General features: G+C 34.2%; 2 protein-coding genes across 2 annotated transcripts; one reads left to right on the top strand and one right to left on the bottom strand.

Annotated features, from left to right (window-relative positions):
• Positions 1-421: 421 nt before the first annotated feature.
• Positions 422-11457, top strand: Stt3A (catalytic subunit 3A of the oligosaccharyltransferase complex). Its single transcript, XM_089714850.1, has 13 exons — positions 422-700; positions 977-1144; positions 1500-1660; positions 2204-2401; positions 3315-3506; positions 4679-4832; positions 5616-5693; positions 6055-6215; positions 6798-6962; positions 7315-7503; positions 9093-9312; positions 10241-10429; positions 11227-11457. The coding sequence occupies exons 1-13, from the start codon at positions 598-600 to the stop codon at positions 11370-11372; spliced, it is 2124 nt and encodes a 707-aa protein (XP_089570976.1). The 5' UTR covers positions 422-597; the 3' UTR covers positions 11373-11457.
• A 2185-nt stretch (positions 11458-13642) lies between these two features.
• Positions 13643-17957, bottom strand: LOC149490028 (uncharacterized). Its single transcript, XM_089714849.1, has 7 exons — positions 17758-17957; positions 17468-17631; positions 16771-16948; positions 16146-16303; positions 15376-15547; positions 14366-14493; positions 13643-13780 (listed from the first exon to the last, which is right to left on the bottom strand). The coding sequence occupies exons 1-7, from the start codon at positions 17804-17806 to the stop codon at positions 13649-13651; spliced, it is 981 nt and encodes a 326-aa protein (XP_089570975.1). The 5' UTR covers positions 17807-17957; the 3' UTR covers positions 13643-13648.
• Between the last annotated feature and the right edge of the window lie 280 nt (positions 17958-18237).

Raw genomic sequence — 18237 nt, forward strand, 5'->3', positions numbered from 1 at the left:
AGCATAATGTGACTCAGTGGCGCACAATGCTGAATTATGCTGATGCTTAATTGGAACGTGAATTAGTTTTCAAATGCATCAAGTATATAATAAAATGCAAGTATATTCCTGTAAACAAATTAGTTTGTAGATTCGAATTCTAAAATGAAATGTATTCACATTTTAAATGTGAAATATAAAAAAAGTCAATGTTTGTACCTTCATCCATACTTATATTATTTTTTTTAACACAATTTGAATTAACTTTGATTATTTCGAAAAAACTACAATGAAACGAAAGCTATAAATTTTTTTCCAACAATTAATAATATTACTAACGGTTACTAAAATCTCAATTTAGAATGGTGTACTAAGTGCATTAATTGTTTTTTTTAATGGTAACTTTTCCTACCAATTGCCACGCCATTGGTGTAATGTCAATGTCATGACCGTACCGCGTACGTCAAATCGTAAACTCTTGCATGCCTGCTTGCGTCGGCCTTTTTAATTTTAGGATAGGTTGCCGGTGAAAATATTTTAATCATCTCTCTAAATTAAAGTATTCATAGCATATATGTGTTAATTGTAAGAAATCAATAATAAAAAATCCAGTCCAAGATGACTGCGGACGTGCAAAGCAAGGCAAAAATGCCGCATCTATCTTCCGATAAACAACTTACATTTATAAAATTAGCTGTTTTATCAATGGCAGCGATATTATGTGAGTAAATTTAACTATGTCTGACCATAATAATCGAAAAAAAATACATAAGTTTTCGTACATATTTAGTTATAATTAAATATTTATGTCGCTTGTGTATAACACTTACGTGGTCTTCCGAAGCCGCGTTATCTATTTAATTAATGATAAATATCTCTAAACAAAATAAAAATAACATTTTATGCACGATATTTGATGAATACGATTGCTATATTTACATTTTATAATAATTGTGAGTCCATTGAAATATTTTTTAATATAATATTGTTTTTGTAGCGTTTGCAACGCGGTTGTTTTCGGTGTTACGGTTTGAAAGCGTTATCCACGAGTTCGACCCATACTTTAATTATAGAACAACTAGATATCTAACCGAGGAAGGATTTTATAATTTCCACAACTGGTTTGATGACAGAGCATGGTATCCACTAGGAAGAATTATTGGTGGTATGTATCCTCGTTATTTTCTATTTTTATAAAACAGAAAGAACCGCATTTTGGTGAAACTGTTAGAAATTGTTATTCATAAGAAATATTATTATTTTTGGAAGGAATAAAAGGTCTGCAATACCCTAATTTCATATCTATCATTGTTTCCCATTATTACATGTTTGGGACCAAAAAATGCTTTGCTTTTTGATAACAAACTTATTTGAGTTGAACTCAGATACCAAGATTTGCATACTTTTACATATTAAACCAGTTTTATTGTGTGTTATAGAACATATAAATTATTTGTATGATAAATATATGTCTTTAATAGATGCGTTTTATCTGTATTTATACTAAATTTCTTTCATAGGAACCATCTACCCTGGCCTGATGGTGACATCAGCTACACTATACAACATTATGCAATTTCTGAATATCACCATTGATATTCGAAACGTCTGTGTGTTTCTTGCACCATTCTTTTCGTCACTCACAACAATTGTGACATACTTGTTGACTAAGGAACTTAAGGTAAAACACTAATTGTTTTATAATGTTACTAGCCACTCCGCGCGGTTTCACCCCCGTGGCTCCTCTCCTGTTGGTCGTAGCGTGATGGTATATAGCCTATAGCCTTCCTCGATAAATGAGCTATCTAACACCGAAAGAATTTTTCAAATCGGACCAGTAGTTCCCGAGATTAGCGCGTTCAAACAAACAAACTCTTCAGCTTTATAATATTAGTATAGATTACAGATAAAAAATATCTACAGATTATCTTATCGTTCCATAAAGATTGATTTGGAAGTTTGATAAATTAATAGACATATACTCAACAATATACATACTGTTCCAATTTCTAATTTCAATAAAATAACCACCATAAGAGAAAGATGAAAGATGGGAAACAAATTAAGGAAAATAACTTGTTTTGTTAATAATCTTAATTTCATGCGGTTAGTGTTTTCAAAAGTAAAAATTATTTTTGGAAATAGAGCTGATAAAAGCACATTAACTATTCCTTTTTTTTACCATTTATCAGTGTTATTATATTCTTATATTTTACTGTTTTAGGGAGAAGGTGCAGGCCTCGTAGCGGCGTCTATGATAGCCATAGTGCCTGGGTACATAAGTCGTTCGGTCGCTGGCAGTTATGACAATGAAGGGATCGCTATATTCTGCATGTTGTTAACATACTACTTTTGGATCAAGGCTGTCAATACAGGGACTATTTTGTGGGCTACTATGACAGCTCTTGCTTATTTCTACATGGTAAGGACTTCTTAATGCTACTAATTATGTAGGTATATATAGAACTAGCTGCTCCGCGCGGTTTCACCCCCGTGGCTCCACCCCTGTTGGTCGTAGCGTGATGATATATAGCCTATAACCTTCCTCGATAAATGGGCTATCTAACATCGAAAGAATTTTTCAAATCGGACCAGTAGTTCCCGAGATTAGCGCGTTCAAACAAACAAACAAACAAACAAACTCTTCAGCTTTATAATATTAGTATAGATTAGGAATATTTTTAAGTGTCAATGGTTTTTTTAGAATGGAGATAAAGATGAAGATGATGATGAATTATTATTGTGTAAAATTTATGTAATTGCTATTATTTATATTCTAAATGAAGGCATAGGCATAGTCATAGTAATTAAAAAAGTGTATTGATACTTAATTTTCAATATTATTGATGCAAATTGATTGACTATGTTGACCATTATGGTCCAATCTTTACATCAATATGTAAGGACTGCAAAGTCAATCATATATCAAGAAGATGAAAGTTTCACACTAGTGAGTCAAATTGACTTTTTAGTTTTTGCACTTTCGTACAGAAATCTTATAAAGTCTTACATATTACATTATTAAAATATCCTTAGATGAAAGATACATCAAAATTAGTTTATGAAGAACTTTAATATTAAATGCTAGTTTTTTTTCCTATTTGTATTTAATATTTGATTTCATGTCAGTCAAATGCTCTAAAAATCGCAAAACTCAATCACAAGGCGAGATTCGAACCTGCGTCTATAGCCCCGGTATGACTGTATTAAAAATTTCCCATTCCTTTTTTGTTTCAATATGAATAATACATATACATAAAATCTTAGTTAAAAATTGGTTAATACTATTATTATTACAATTCACATCAAAAATTAAAACGGTTACATATTTGCAGGTATCATCATGGGGAGGTTACGTATTCCTAATCAACCTGATACCGCTCCACGTGCTCGCGCTCATACTGCTCGGCCGCTTCTCTGCACGAGTGTACGTAGCGTACAGCACGCTGTACTGCGTCGGCACGATACTGTCCATGCAGATATCGTTCGTTGGATTCCAACCGGTGCAGAGCTCGGAGCATATGTTGGTGAGTTGGGTTTGGTACTGCTAGGGAGCTTCTCTGCACGAGTGTACGTAGCGTACAGCACGCTGTACTGCGTCGGCACGATACTGTCCATGCAGATATCGTTCGTTGGATTCCAACCGGTACAGAGCTCGGAGCATATGTTGGTGAGTTGGGTTTGGTACTGCTAGGGAGCTTCTCTGCACGAGTGTACGTAGCGTACAGCACGCTGTACTGCGTCGGCACGATACTGTCCATGCAGATATCGTTCGTTGGATTCCAACCGGTGCAGAGCTCGGAGCATATGTTGGTGAGTTGGGTTTGGTACTGCTAGGGAGCTTCTCTGCACGAGTGTACGTAGCGTACAGCACGCTGTACTACTGCGTCGGCACGATACTGTCCATGCAGATATCGTTCGTTGGATTCCAACCGGTGCAGAGCTCGGAGCATATGTTGGTGAGTTGGGTTTGGTACTGCTAGGGAGCTTCTCTGCACGAGTGTACGTAGCGTACAGCACGCTGTACTGCGTCGGCACGATACTGTCCATGCAGATATCGTTCGTTGGATTCCAACCGGTGCAGAGCTCGGAGCATATGTTGGTGAGTTGGGTTTGGTACTGCTAGGGAGCTTCTCTGCACGAGTGTACGTAGCGTACAGCACGCTGTACTGCGTCGGCACGATACTGTCCATGCAGATATCGTTCGTTGGATTCCAACCGGTGCAGAGCTCGGAGCATATGTTGGTGAGTTGGGCTTGGTGCTATTTTTGGTGGTTTAAAAAGGAAAAAAAAAACACAAATTGGACGAATAGCTGCCTTTTCGCTTTTATATTTTTCTTCCTTATTGTATAAGATCTATTTTACAATAAAGGATAAATAAATTGTAAGAATAAATTTTAGTCCATCTATAAAATAGAAACTTTTTTAACAATTATTTTGCTTTTTATTATTGAAACTGATAAATTCTATTTAATTGTAGCACAAAAATGAATTCATGTCTACAGTTGTCACAATACATGCTGCGTATATTATTTCATACTATCAGTTTTTAGCAATTATATCAATAGCTCAATAAAAATACCATAACTATAATCAAGCAGTGAAAAAAAAACAGCATTTAATAAACAGCCTAGGCTTTTAAATAAATGGCTTATTCAGCAATTATTCAACATATAACATATTAACTCTATTTTTCCAGGCTCTAGGCACGTTCGGTCTATGCCAGCTATACGCGTTCACGGACTACCTCCGTTCTCGCCTCTCTCCGCAGAACTTTGAAGTGCTGTTCAAAGCTTTGCTCACTACTTTGCTCGCTACTTTGGGCACTGCTGTCGTCGTGTTGACTGTGACTGGTGAGTTTTATTATGATTTATGTTTGTATGTTTATATGCGATACTTATGCATAAAAAAATTAAATGTCATAATATGCATATTTTGCAGCTTTTGCCAATTTTTTTTTCTTTCATTTTAAGTGTTTTGGTTGAAATAAATGCATTCTTATACATTTTTAAGAGTTGGTTAAGGCGTCGCCCCGGATTGGCGCAAGACGCGGGTTCGAATCCCGCTTCGTGTTCGAATTTTTTCTGTTCATAGAAAATTTATTAACCGACTTCAAAAAAAAGGAGGAGGTTATCAATTCGGCCGGTATGTTTTTTTTTTTTTTTTTTATGTATGTACACCGATTACTCCGCGGTTTCTGAACCGATTTACGTGATTCTTTTTTTGTTCGATGCGGGATGGTGTCGAATTGGTCCCATAAAAAATTTATTCGGATAGGCCCAGTAGTTTTTATTTTATGAGCATTTTTGTCTGTATTTGTAAATGTTGCAAGTGCAAGTTTGAAGTCGGTTGTTTTTAACGCAGTTATTGACTTGTATATTTATAAAGCATTTGAATGCCATAAAACCAAAAAATATCAAATGCAGTAAATGGTAATGGAAAGAAAGAGAATCTTTCTTTCCATTTTTTTTTTTTTTATTCAAGATTAGGCAAGCATTTGACCATCGCTTCGCCTGATGGAAAGCGATAAGCATGGTCTAGGATGGAGCATGCTGACCTAATAGATGCCTATCCATCTAAAAGTTCAGTTATAGATAATCGCATTTTGATAAAATATGATGAATTTCTTTTTGCAGGTAAAATTTCACCCTGGACTGGAAGGTTCTATTCGCTGCTCGACCCTTCATACGCTAAGAATCACATTCCCATTATTGGTCAGTTGATTTGGGTATTTTTACTTTACTTTGTGATGATTATACGGGCTATTGACATTATTTTAAAATAGCTACACTCCTCTCTGTAGAAACTGCTTTTCAAACCTGTGGCAAAAGTGCTTATTAAACAAATATTTGAGTTATGATTATGATAAAAATAACACATTTATAAAGAATAGAAAAAATTCGATCACGAGGCGGGACTCAAACCTGCATCCTTTCACGCCAATCCGGGGCAGATGCCTGAATGATCGAATTTTTTCTATTCTTTATAAATTTATATTTATAAAGCATTTGAATGTCATAAAACCAAAAATATCAAATTCATGAATTATACATAACACATTTGTGTTAATTTCAGCCTCGGTAAGCGAGCACCAGCCTACATCCTGGTCATCATTCTACTTCGACCTGCAAGTGCTCGTGTTCTTGTTCCCCGCAGGACTGTACTTCTGTTTCACAAGGCTTACCGATGCTAATATATTCATTATTCTGTATGGTGTGCTGAGTATTTATTTTGCGGTGAGTGTATTTTTTTTTATTTAGTTTGATGTATTTAGTGGTGGGTAGTTTAAAAAATTGCATTTGATAGTGATTTTAAAATGTTTGTTGTAAGTTATCTGTATTCTATTTTTTTTTCACGTCTAGGAAAACTTAAATTATTATTAGAGAAAATGTTTGTTGTGTTCATTTTTGGTCTCTTAGATCACTGCACACGTTTGTTACGATTTTGACTGGTTAAATTAAAATTAAAAGCAAAGAGGTTTGTACTAAGGTACACTGTGTGCTGTTTGTAAAGTTTAAAAGCATAAAGACATTTAATCCACCAATAAAAAAATATCATTACATTAAGAATATAATGTCTATTTTATTATTGATCGTTTTTTGTATGAACAAGTATGATTTTTTATAATATTTTCGCAAAACTAACCCAAAAAAACTATACAATGATGAAAAAGCGAAGCTAGAGTGCGTAGAGTGAACGTCGAGTATCTCCGTCAACTCTGCACAATGATCTTTACACTTTGATCGCTGACCAACCAACTTATAACCTAAAAAACCAACACCAATATACCTAGAACTCATATAAATACTATTTTTCAGGGTGTCATGGTTCGTCTTATGCTGGTCCTAGCTCCAGTAATGTGTATAGTCTCTGGTATAGCCGCTTCGAGCTTATTGAGCCTTCACGTTAAGGACATAGAGCCGAAAGTCGAAAAGCACGATAAGAAGAAGAAGCATGAAAACAATTTGGTGTTCAGGTCGGAGGTGGGTGAATTTTTTGGTCTTTTTAATGTATGTACAAAACGAGCAATACTGTGCTTTATAAAATGATTAACAGATAGGTATATAAAAATGTGTAGATAGAATTCTTTAAAAATTTAATAGTTAATCATTTTTTGTGTATTTTTAGTACTAGATTGTTTTGAATTTATTACCACTATTATGCAAGGATAACTATTTTCCATTTAAATTTAGATTAACATAAAATATACAATGATTTTAACAAGTTTATACATGTTATATTAAATTTTTATGAACTATGAAGGAAAATAATACAAGTTTTTACATGAAACTGAAGAAATTTGACAATTTATTCACATTTTTGTCAATTTACCAGGTCGGAGGCGTGTTTGTATGTGTGCTCGGTTGTCTGCTCGTGTCCTACGTGTTCCACTGCACGTGGGTGACGTCAGAAGCGTACTCCTCCCCGTCTATAGTGCTGTCTGCGCGTGCGCATGATGGCGCTAGAATTATATTCGATGACTTTAGAGAGGCGTACACTTGGCTCAAGATGAATACCCCGCAGGTGAGCTTTTTGTTGTATTAAAAAAAAGTGTGTGTGTTGAACACGTGTCAGAAGTGAAACTTCTTTGGCAAGATTTGAAGATACCAAAATCGTCGCCATGCTACCTTGAAATTTTACTCTCAGCCTATAGAAGTTTCACTTCAAAAAGTGTTAAGTAGAATTTTGTTGGAAGATTGAATTTTTATCAGACTTTTTATTTGTAAGCTTATAAAAATGTCATGTTTTTACTTTTTTGTGTTTTTTTACAAACATATATTTTCAATATTACTTACTACCACTCAGGGGCGTGCACAGAGTTTTTGGACAGGGTAGGCAGAAATATTGCAATGATAATAAGTCATAAAAACTAATATTTCATATTGCAGTACTGATATTTGATTGGAGATACTAGTATTTCCGCAAAATAATGGAAAACATATCACGAACATAGGTCATATCTTCTTCTTCTTCTTGTCTTATATATAAAAATGAATCGCAAAATGTGTTGGTAAGCGCATAACTCGAGAACGGCTGAACCGATTTCGATAATTCTTTTTTTATTATATTCCTTGAAGTACGAGGGTGGTTTTTATGTAGAAAAAACGTAAATATGTACCACGGGCGAAGCCGGGGCGGACCGCTAGTTATCTATAAAATAATTGTCAAAGTAGGTATGATATCCTAACTAGTATTCTATATTATGTAATTAATGATTAACTTTACCTTTGTGTATTACAAATTCCGGTATAGATCCATTTATAGATCGGCCTTTTTCCTATCACTCTCTGTTTGTTAAAAGTTTATTCATAAAACAAAAATAAGAATTTTTCGTTAAATTAGGTATGCCTTATTATCTTACAAAATACACTGATGATATACATAATCTATTTAGTTACTCTCAAAACACTTCACTTGCAAATTGTCGTAGTAAACATTATTAATTTTCTCAAAAAACAAATTTAACCTCAAAGTAAACGTTTGTTATTTCCAAAACAAAACAAACGAATAATGATACTATTTGCAGATGGTCTTTACCGCTACAAAATTGTATACATTATCACACTTCTTAAATTGGTCGCATATTCAACTTCAGTTTCGACTTTCGATGTAGTTCCGAATTCGGTTCGTACCTAATTCGTATATCTTCGTAAAAAGACACTGCCTACCTTGTGTGCGTGGTTTTATTACATCAGTGTGCCGTGTTTATAGGCACGCACACATATAAAATATGCGTAGACACGCAGAGCACACATATAAAAACTTAGACACGGATAGTTTGTGTCTTTGCCGTCCCGTGACGTACTGGGTCCTGTGGCGGCGCTAGTGCAGCGCATGAATAGTGACTTGAGCCGAGCCGGTGTTATAGAAATTAGATAATAATGCTACCAAAATACCGATAGATGGATCTAAAATATATTTGAAATATATTTTTATTTCATAACTACATTGCGCAATTAATAAAATTTAATGACGCTGTGAATTTCATTTATGATATTAAATATTGATCAGAGTTTGGTAAATGGTAGGGTAGGCAGTGTCTTTATGTCTTTATGGAATGCACGCCACTGCTACCACTAAACTAACTACCATTCTAATATCCATAATTCCAGGACGCAAAAGTGATGTCCTGGTGGGACTACGGCTACCAAATAACAGCGATGGCGAACAGAACGGTCATAGTCGATAATAATACTTGGAATAACACGCATATATCTCGAGTGGGCCAGGCTATGGCGTCTACAGAGGAGAAAGCGTATGAAATCATGCAAGAATTAGACGTGGATTACGTTCTGGTGATATTTGGCGGTCTGGTCGGATATTCTTCGGATGGTAAGTGATGAAAGAAAGAAAGAAAACCTTTTTTCAAATATATTGCCCGGCAAACTTCTTGGCAAAAAAGTAGCGCGGAAGTTTGCGCATCAAGTTTTAGTACATTTTTATATGCGCAAGCTTCCCCCACCACGCTAAAAAGTGGCCAAGTTAGTGCCGACAACTATACCACACTATTAAACCAAGAAAAAACAAGGATATAAGGTACATAATCCACTAGAATGAATTGTTTGTTAGATTTTTGAATATATAATCAATTTAGCAACATACATCATTCAACATCCACCATTCATACATATAGTTAGATTCCCCCCCCCCCCCCCTCTCCCTCCTAAATTTACGTAATGCAAAAAATTTTCGCCGCTTTAAAATTTGTCATATTTTCTACGAAAGCCTTCTATATTTAAGCGTAGTTTAATAAATAATGTCCAATTATTTATAATACATAGATATCAACAAGTTCCTCTGGATGGTGCGTATCGGCGGCAGCACCCCCCGCGGTGCGCACATCCGCGAAGCGGACTACTACATCTATTATACCCTCCCTTTCAATACACTATCTCACACTTTATACACCACCTATCGTTATTATTTAGCAACATACTATACCTACATCCACCATACACATAACTGGTATAGAAATAATTTTTAGTTAGTCCCTCCCCTTGGTTAACGACCTGCGAATTCTTGAAGTGAAAACTTCTTTAGCGGCGTTGGGTATAAAATCTTAAACTCGCGTCAGGACTCAGGACACGTGACCTGATCGAAAAAGCGTAAGACGGATGGATATAAAACATGCTCAACGTTAATAATCAAGTTTTGACTTCTGCCGGCACTCCCAGAGTGCAACCCGTCTTTTTTTTTACCTATATTTTAGATTATGAGATAAGATTTTTCGCACTTATTGTACACATCCAAACATCCACAGACATAAACAAGTTCCTCTGGATGGTGCGTATCGGCGGCAGTACGCCCCGCGGCGCACACATCCGCGAGGCAGACTACTACACACCGAGCGGGGAGTTCAGAGTGGACGGCGACGGGTCGCACACACTACTTAATTGTCTCATGTACAAGATGAGCTATTATAAGTTCGGCCTCGTTTATACGGAGGGTGGTAAGTGCTTTTGAACATATATGTCGTATTATGTGTATAGTTAAATTTCTATGATGTTTATAAGTGTATTGTCACACTTGCCAAATATAATGTAATATATGGAATTTGTAAGGGAAGGTACTGCCTTCTGAGATACAGGTAATTACCTAGTTCAGAAGGCAGAGCAATATTGTAATGTTATATTTGAAGTTGCTAATAAATTTAATTTTTTTTTATTGTACAGTCTTCTCTTGTGCTTGATAGCCTAGCGTGGTCAGTATTGTGCGGGTAAAATATTATGATTGAAAATTTATGCAATAACAAAATCTATCTTTTGGCGGGATTCGAAACCACGTCATTTTACAAAGCTTTACAAAGATAAAAAAAATGCTTTAAAAATAAAAATTACAAAACTCATATTCGTATGTTACATTTGCGTTTTTTTTGTATGCAACACAAAAAATCATAATCACTCTATTTATTCGACAGATTAAGTCATCCTTTCATGAAAATCTTTCTGAAAATATTCTTTTTATTTTTTATTTCCATAGACGATATAAAATAATCTTATATATAAAATTCTCGTGTCACAATGTTAGTCTGCATACTCCTCCGAAACGGGTGGACCGATTCTCATGAAATTTTCTGTGCATATCGGGTAAGTCTGAGAATCGGCCAACATCTATTTTTCATATGTACCACGGGCGAAGCCGGGGCGGGCCGCTAGTATCATATATAATACAGAACAAACACATAAATAAAAATTAAAAACTATACAATAAAATTGGAAATTTTAATCAAGTCTCTTTTTCCTATAGGTCGGCCACCAGGCTTCGATCGAGTGCGCGGTGCTGAAATCGGGAACAAAGATTTCAACCTAGAAGTACTAGAAGAAGCATACACAACAGAACATTGGCTTGTCCGTATCTACAAAGTGAAGCCTTTACCTAACCGTGGTGTTTGATTAAAAAATATTCGATCAAGCCCAATGTATACGTTATAAAATCTGTTCTAGTTCAAAATTGTCGCAAATTTATTTATTTCATATATGAGATTTTGTAAAAAAAAAATTCAGTTTTTTTTTAAGTATATCTGTGCTAGTATTTTTAGTGTTCAAATAGTTTGTTAGGGGTCTTGATCGTTAGAAAATTGTTACCTAAATTGGTATCAATAGTGTTACCTTTAACATTGCTAGAGAAAATGTCTAAATTTTATTTTATTAACAATTAAAATTATTTTTATTTTGTATGTCTAAGTAAATCTAGTGATGTTGAAAAAATGTTCGAAGCATTCCAGACTCCGGTAGTAAAATGGAGATATCTGGAAATTTATTTAATATTTGTAGCTCTCTTAAAGCTAAATTTTGTCACAAAAATGTCACTAAAATAACCTTTATACTCTATGAAATAAAGGTCTAAGTAAATATAAGATTTTATCGCAATCATAAATCTAGTGTTCGAAATTATAATTAAATAAAATCGACTGCGCACAAAAATTAGACGATTAGGGCATATTGTAGGTGCAAATTATGGCAATGTTTTATTTTTTATTTTTTTATTGAACGATAATCGACAATAGAATATTGATTTGTTTGAAGTTATAGAAATAAATTGTATTTACTGCCACGTTTTATGAATCGTATGTATGATAGCTAGGAAGTGTTGTAAAAATTCATTTTCTATTTGAAATAAAATTATTATTAATAATTCGTGTGTTTTATTCCAATAACCAAGTTTTAGTGCATTGTGCACGCCTTACATATACATGTGATATACATTTATACCTCTATGTTTCGAAAATACTTTTTCATAGATACATTTATAGTATCGGTCAGTATCGGTGTTTTTAACATAAGTAAGCTGCATACAGAGCAACCTCTTTGGTACAGTAGTAAATCAGACAGTACAGTAGTAATCAGAACAGATGTTCATCTGTTCCCATAATTTCTAAACTATAATTAGACAAATAAGGTTTCGTTAGAATCCTCTTTATCGTCCGCTAGATAACTATATGCTCGCTGGTTATAGGGCGTATTCAGAAAGAAAGCTTGAAACTTATAAGCGCTGGTAACCCGCGCAGGAAAATATATGAACATGCGCTTATAAGCGCTGATCGGCGCCGACAAGTTTGTTGAAACTTGTTGGAACTTGTCGGTGTTTCAAGCTTTCTTTCTGAATACGCCCGCTTGTCATGTTCATATATTTTCCTGCGCGGGTTACCAGCGCTGACAAGCACCGATAAGCGCTTATAAGTTTCAAGCTTTCTTTCTGAATACGCCCATAGATTGTATGACGTTAAATTGACTAGTCTACAGCGCCCTCTATGGGAAATAAAGTAAAGAATTTAAAAAGGTTGTGTGGGGTATCAAATGAAAGAGCTTTCGTAGTACATTTCAAATATGTAAACACCTAACATGAATTCAAATAATACTCAAAACTTCAAAATAACTAAGTTAAATAAAAATAAAGTTTAAAAACTAAAACCTTACCTTAGTAATACACCACAGTAATATACGCTCTAAAATGTACGAAATAATGGCGCTTTCAGTTTATGCGTTTGTTGTCGGCCGGCTGCGGTGCGGCAACAGTGCGGCGCCGGTACCGCGAACGCTCGCGGCGCCGCACTGAAAAGACGGCCGACAAGAAACGCATAAATTGAAAGCGCCCGAAGAAAATAGTCTCGAGGCTCTTCTTCAAAAACCCGATATCATTTTGTGCTACAATGACATAAAGGGTGGGTTCGATGTTGTAGAATGTAGATCGCCTATAAATGTAAAAAATATAATATATGCTTTGAGCATGTAGTGCCTACTTGCTCGAGTTGTTTGGTTATCGAAAATGAGCTATTTTAGTCTTTAGTATTACATTTTATTTTTTGATCGAAATACAAATTTATATTTCCTTTTTTATGTTTCCAATGTTATAAGACTGACAAAGCTGATTCTATAGTTATATCACAGACTAATAATAATATACTACGTATACAAGTTATATACAGGGTGACTTGTTACAGGTGTAATAGTTTTATAGGATTGTTTATAGGAGTGAAAGCACAGTATGATTTTGACATTCATCAGATTTTGGTATCTTTGAATCGTGCCAAAGAAGTTTCACTTCAAAAATTAAAAAGAAATACACGATTTTTTTATTTTATTTTATGTGTAACACATACATATTGCAAGTAAAAATAAAACACAAAATTCTCAAAAATACTTTATTATTAAATATACATTATTTTATGTCATTCCACACAATCTTCTTCGCCTTGATCTGAGCAGTCCTCCGGTAGGAAAGTATCATCGTTGTTATAATTATGTTTATTTGGTCGGAATCTTTTGTTTCTCACTTGTATCGTTTCTCTGCGCGGGCCGAGCTGAAATTTAGAGGGCAATTTGAAAACTCAAAAACTACTGCATGGATTTAAATCAAATTTGGTACGGAGATAGCTTAAGACCTGAGAAAGGACATAGGATAGGTTTTGGAAATGTCACGTTAACGTTAACTATGCGGGTTTTTTATGACAAATCCATACTAATATTATAAATGCGAAAGTAACTCTGTCTGTCTGTCTGTTACTCAATCACGCCTAAACTACTGAAATGGAGATATTTTGATACCCGAGAAAGGACATAGGCTGCCTTTTATTGCGAAATATGTACCACGGGCGAAGCCGGGGCGGACCTCTAGTAATAAATAAATGAAACATTAGGATAGATTTCGGTGGATTATAGCGTAAGTATATAAACAGATAAGAAACAAATCGCGCCTTAGATATTGTTAATTTAACAACTTCCAAAACTTCAATGAATTAAAATAGTTAATCTTTATTTGTGATGTTGATAACTACTGAATACTGAACTAATTTCGAAAAACTCTTAAATAGAAAAGCCATGATACTTATAATAATTGTTCTTCTATAAAAAAAAACTTGCTTATACCAATAAATTAAAAAACACACCTGTTGTACCAATCTGTAAGGACCAACGCCATTTACAAATATATCTTTAAAGGCTCTATGAAGCGGTTTCTTCTTAAGAGTTATACACTGCTCTCTCAGGGTTTCCGATACACCTTCAGGTAGATCGACTGTGAAAAAAAATTGCTTGTCTGTAAAGTCGGTTTACTGACGATAGTTGAACGTGACAACGTCCGATTGTGCTTCTTTGACGCTCGTTCCGCGCTCTCGCTTGCACTTCAAGTCTATGGAACGCCTCAGAGCGAGGTAACGCCGCATGAGTCATGTTTTTTCGTGCGTGCAGCCGGCGCTATCGAATTATAAGACGTTGTCACGTCAATGATAAAACAAGTGTAAATTATTAAAGTTGTCGGCACGTAACTTGACCACTTTTTCACGTAGTGGGGGAAGCTTGCGCGTATAAAAATGTACTAAAACTTGATGCGCAAACTTCCCCCACCATGCTACTACTACTACTTTTTTACCAAGAAATTTGCCAGGCAATATAACTTCTTTTTCTCGTCTAATTTTAATTTTTTGTTGAATAAAATTATAACATTTCTTCAATTCATCTATAACTAGTAAAAACTAAAAAAAATTAATAATATAAACAACTCTGACAACAAAACAATTCGTTAAAACTAAACTGATAAAAAAGTATTTCTAATATACATCTACGGCCTTACTAATAAAAAGTTAAACAATGGATAAATTTCTACCATTTTCTACCATAGCTGTGTCCTGCTCTTGCTCACATGAAATGTCAATCATAAAAACAAGACAGGTTATTGCAATAACTAATCCATTGCATAGCGAATAGCATTTTATTAGTAAGACCGTTAGTTTATAAATGATTCAAGCCTCTTACTCAATGAAAATTTCAAGAATTTTGATATATTTTTAGCAACTTAATTTATTTATTTTCAAAACTCAGTTTTACAACAGAATATAAACTACATCATAATGTTGCATAAATTGTATAAAACTAAAAAAATAATATGTTATCATCTTACCTTCTTTAAATGATATATTCTTTGGTCTAATATCGCACACTCTATAGTCCAATATAAGAGTGACGGGAAGCTGTTCATCTTGCTCCTCAGCATCACTCTGAGCAAAGAACGCTATCTCCATGTGAGAACTGTCTAGCGTCTTGAATAGTGTACCGTCCACTGTTAGTAGATTCTGAAAATTAATAAGAATGATTATTTTTAATAAGCTCTGCTAAAAGACCTAAGTAAAATAGGCAGATAGGGCTTTGCTTATTAATATAAGCAAAGCTATATACTATAAGCTTATTAAGCTATAAGCTTAAGCTATAAGCTTAAGCTATAAGCTTATTAATATATCAATTAATATTGGGAATTTGTTTATAATTATATTAAAAAGTAACCAAATGAACACAATGTAACAGATGTGAACAGCCTGATAAAATTATTATATCTTTACTTTTATCTAAGAACAACAGGAGCAGAGCCACGCAGGTGAAACCACCAAGCGCAGCTAGTATTAGTATGAATCTTCCATGCCATTATAAAACAAATATTAATTACTTACTAGATTTCCGCCCGCGGCCTCGCCCGCGTTTTCAAAGGAAAACCCGCATAGTTCCCGTTCCCGTGGGATTTCCTGGATAAAACCTATCCTATGTGTTAATCCAAGTTACCCTCTATATGTGTGCTAAATTTCATTGTAATCGGTTCAGTAGTTTTTACGTGAAAGAGTAACAAACATCCATACAAACTTTCGCCTTTATAATAGTATTAAGATTAAGATTAATTACCTTCAATGCTTCATACTGCTCCAATCTATCATAATATGCGAGTAAGGCTTTCTTTATTGCATTCAGACAATCTGGCATCATGACATTATCATAATCTTTTATTATTGCATTTAAATTGAATCCCATTGGTAGAGAACTTTTTGTTACTTCTTTGCCTCCTGTAATAAGGAATATAATAACTCCAGTGTGTTAAAAAAGAGTGTATGTGCCGAGCACATGCGTCAGAAGTGAAACTTCTTTGGCAAGTTTCAAAGAGACCAAAATCGTCGTCTTACTCCATGATGTGATGGTATTGCCATGACACCTTGAAATTTTACTCTCAATGCGCCTAAAGAAGTTTAACTTCAAAAAAACTTTTTCCTGTAGTTAAAACATGTATGCAAAGAAAAATCAATTGTATTTTCAATTTTAATGGATAATAAAAATATAATGTAATATTCCCTTTTTTTAACATACACCGTAAATAAAAAAAAGACCAAAAAAAAAGATAAAAACATTTATCATTTTAATTTTTTTTTATATGTAATAAATTTGCATGAAGGCTGAACATGCTGAGAAACTAACTTGTAACATCTATGTAAACCATTTTTAATGTAAAAAAAAATGTATTTGAATATGAATTTACCTGATTTCATTTCAATCCTCAATCCGTGTTTGATCTGATGCTCAGAGAGGTGTTGCATGTGGTACACAATGCAGCAGTGTTCATGCATCACATACGACTGGACCTCCACACCAGTTAGTAGTGTTATTAGTTCTATATTTCGCTTCATCGTCTCCACCGCTGCGTTTAATACTATTTTCTATAATGTACATTTTTAATTAATAGAGGTAGGCTTTAACAGGGAAAGTGTTATTGAATATATCCAATATGTATACTATTCAATTGTATATATCTAACTGTATATAACTTTCCGACGAACCAGAAGTTATAATATTGATTTTAAATCACATTTATTGATATGTTTGTGAGATATAAGCATAAGACAAAAATAAGAGCAACTTTAATTACAGCTCAGTAACTATGAATATCCTACAAATATTATAAATACGAGTTTGTGATGATGGATGGATGGATTTTATTACTCTTTCGCGAAAATACTACTGAACCGATTACAATGAAATTTGGTAGGTATGTAGTTAGCTGAAGCTGAAGACTCAGAATAAGTTTTTTCACATAGGCTTTTTATCCCGGAAATCCCACAGGAACGAGAACTATGCGGGTTTTTCTTTGAAAGCGCGGGCGGAAATCTAGTATATTCCAATTTAGGTATAAATCAATTTCTGAAAAGGCACAAATTATTGCAACTTTTGTAACTTACGTGAGGTTTCACGAACGCATCTTTCTTTGGTTTGGGTGGAGATGCTTTGCGTTTATATGCATGACGCTGTATTTGAAACAATTCTTCTTGCTTAGAACGTAATTTCTCCTCTAATTCTTGTATTGTTTGCTGAATTTCTTCACAATCTTCCGGCACTTTAGTAGCTGAAGTAGGTAAATACTTATTATAAATTTGCAATACGTAGTGGTAGCTAATAAATTATATCCTTACTAATCAAAGATTTAAAATAAAAGGTGAGTAATTTAAGTTCAAAAACCAAAATAACTTACCGCCTTTACGAAAAAGCTTTGTTATTTTTAACTGTTTCTGGTTAGTCATAATTAAATAGGCTTTTCTTTTATTTACGATATATCTTTGCACTATAATCGTAAGCAATATTTATAAACGCAAATAGTTTCGTAAACTTTGTTTTGATATTCGTAATTCGTTTTCACATCACGGCAACATCACGGTTACAAATTTGAAATTTGATTTTGACGGATCAATGATCTGACATTTGACATTCACTGCAAGGTGACCATGTCTTAGGAATATGCCATAGAGCCTAGAGGCATAGACTAAGAAAAACAACAAGCAATTTGTACAATATTAAACCTCTGTGATTAAACCAAATTCACCCATTGTGCAATTTGTTTGTATCTTATTTCTTTCAACTGGTGTGTGCAATAAAGTATTCATTCATTCATTCAAATTAAACTGACTTGCCGATTGTGAACGTGCATAAGGGTGCACTCACACACATCAGTCAC

Source organism: Colias philodice, chromosome 3 (genome assembly GCF_061535455.1).
Source record: "Colias philodice isolate Cphi_HAF_F1 chromosome 3, ilColPhil1 Martin Lab GWU primary, whole genome shotgun sequence".
Taxonomy (NCBI): domain Eukaryota; kingdom Metazoa; phylum Arthropoda; class Insecta; order Lepidoptera; family Pieridae; genus Colias; species Colias philodice.

Bases quoted from the DNA above. Each gene is read 5' to 3' on its own strand.
- LOC149490028 (XM_089714849.1), bottom strand. From the start codon at position 17,806: ATGACTAACCAGAAACAGTTAAAAATAACAAAGCTTTTTCGTAAAGGC. The intron at 17,632-17,757 runs GTAAGTTATTTT...TACCTACTTCAG, and splicing joins AAAGCTTTTTCGTAAAGGCG to CTACTAAAGTGCCGGAAGAT. The intron at 15,548-16,145 runs GTAATTAATCTT...ATTAATTTTCAG, and splicing joins AGCAGTATGAAGCATTGAAG to AATCTACTAACAGTGGACGG.
- Stt3A (XM_089714850.1), top strand. From the start codon at position 598: ATGACTGCGGACGTGCAAAGCAAGGCAAAAATGCCGCATCTATCTTCC. The intron at 1,661-2,203 runs GTAAAACACTAA...TTACTGTTTTAG, and splicing joins TGTTGACTAAGGAACTTAAG to GGAGAAGGTGCAGGCCTCGT. The intron at 10,430-11,226 runs GTAAGTGCTTTT...TTTTTCCTATAG, and splicing joins CCTCGTTTATACGGAGGGTG to GTCGGCCACCAGGCTTCGAT.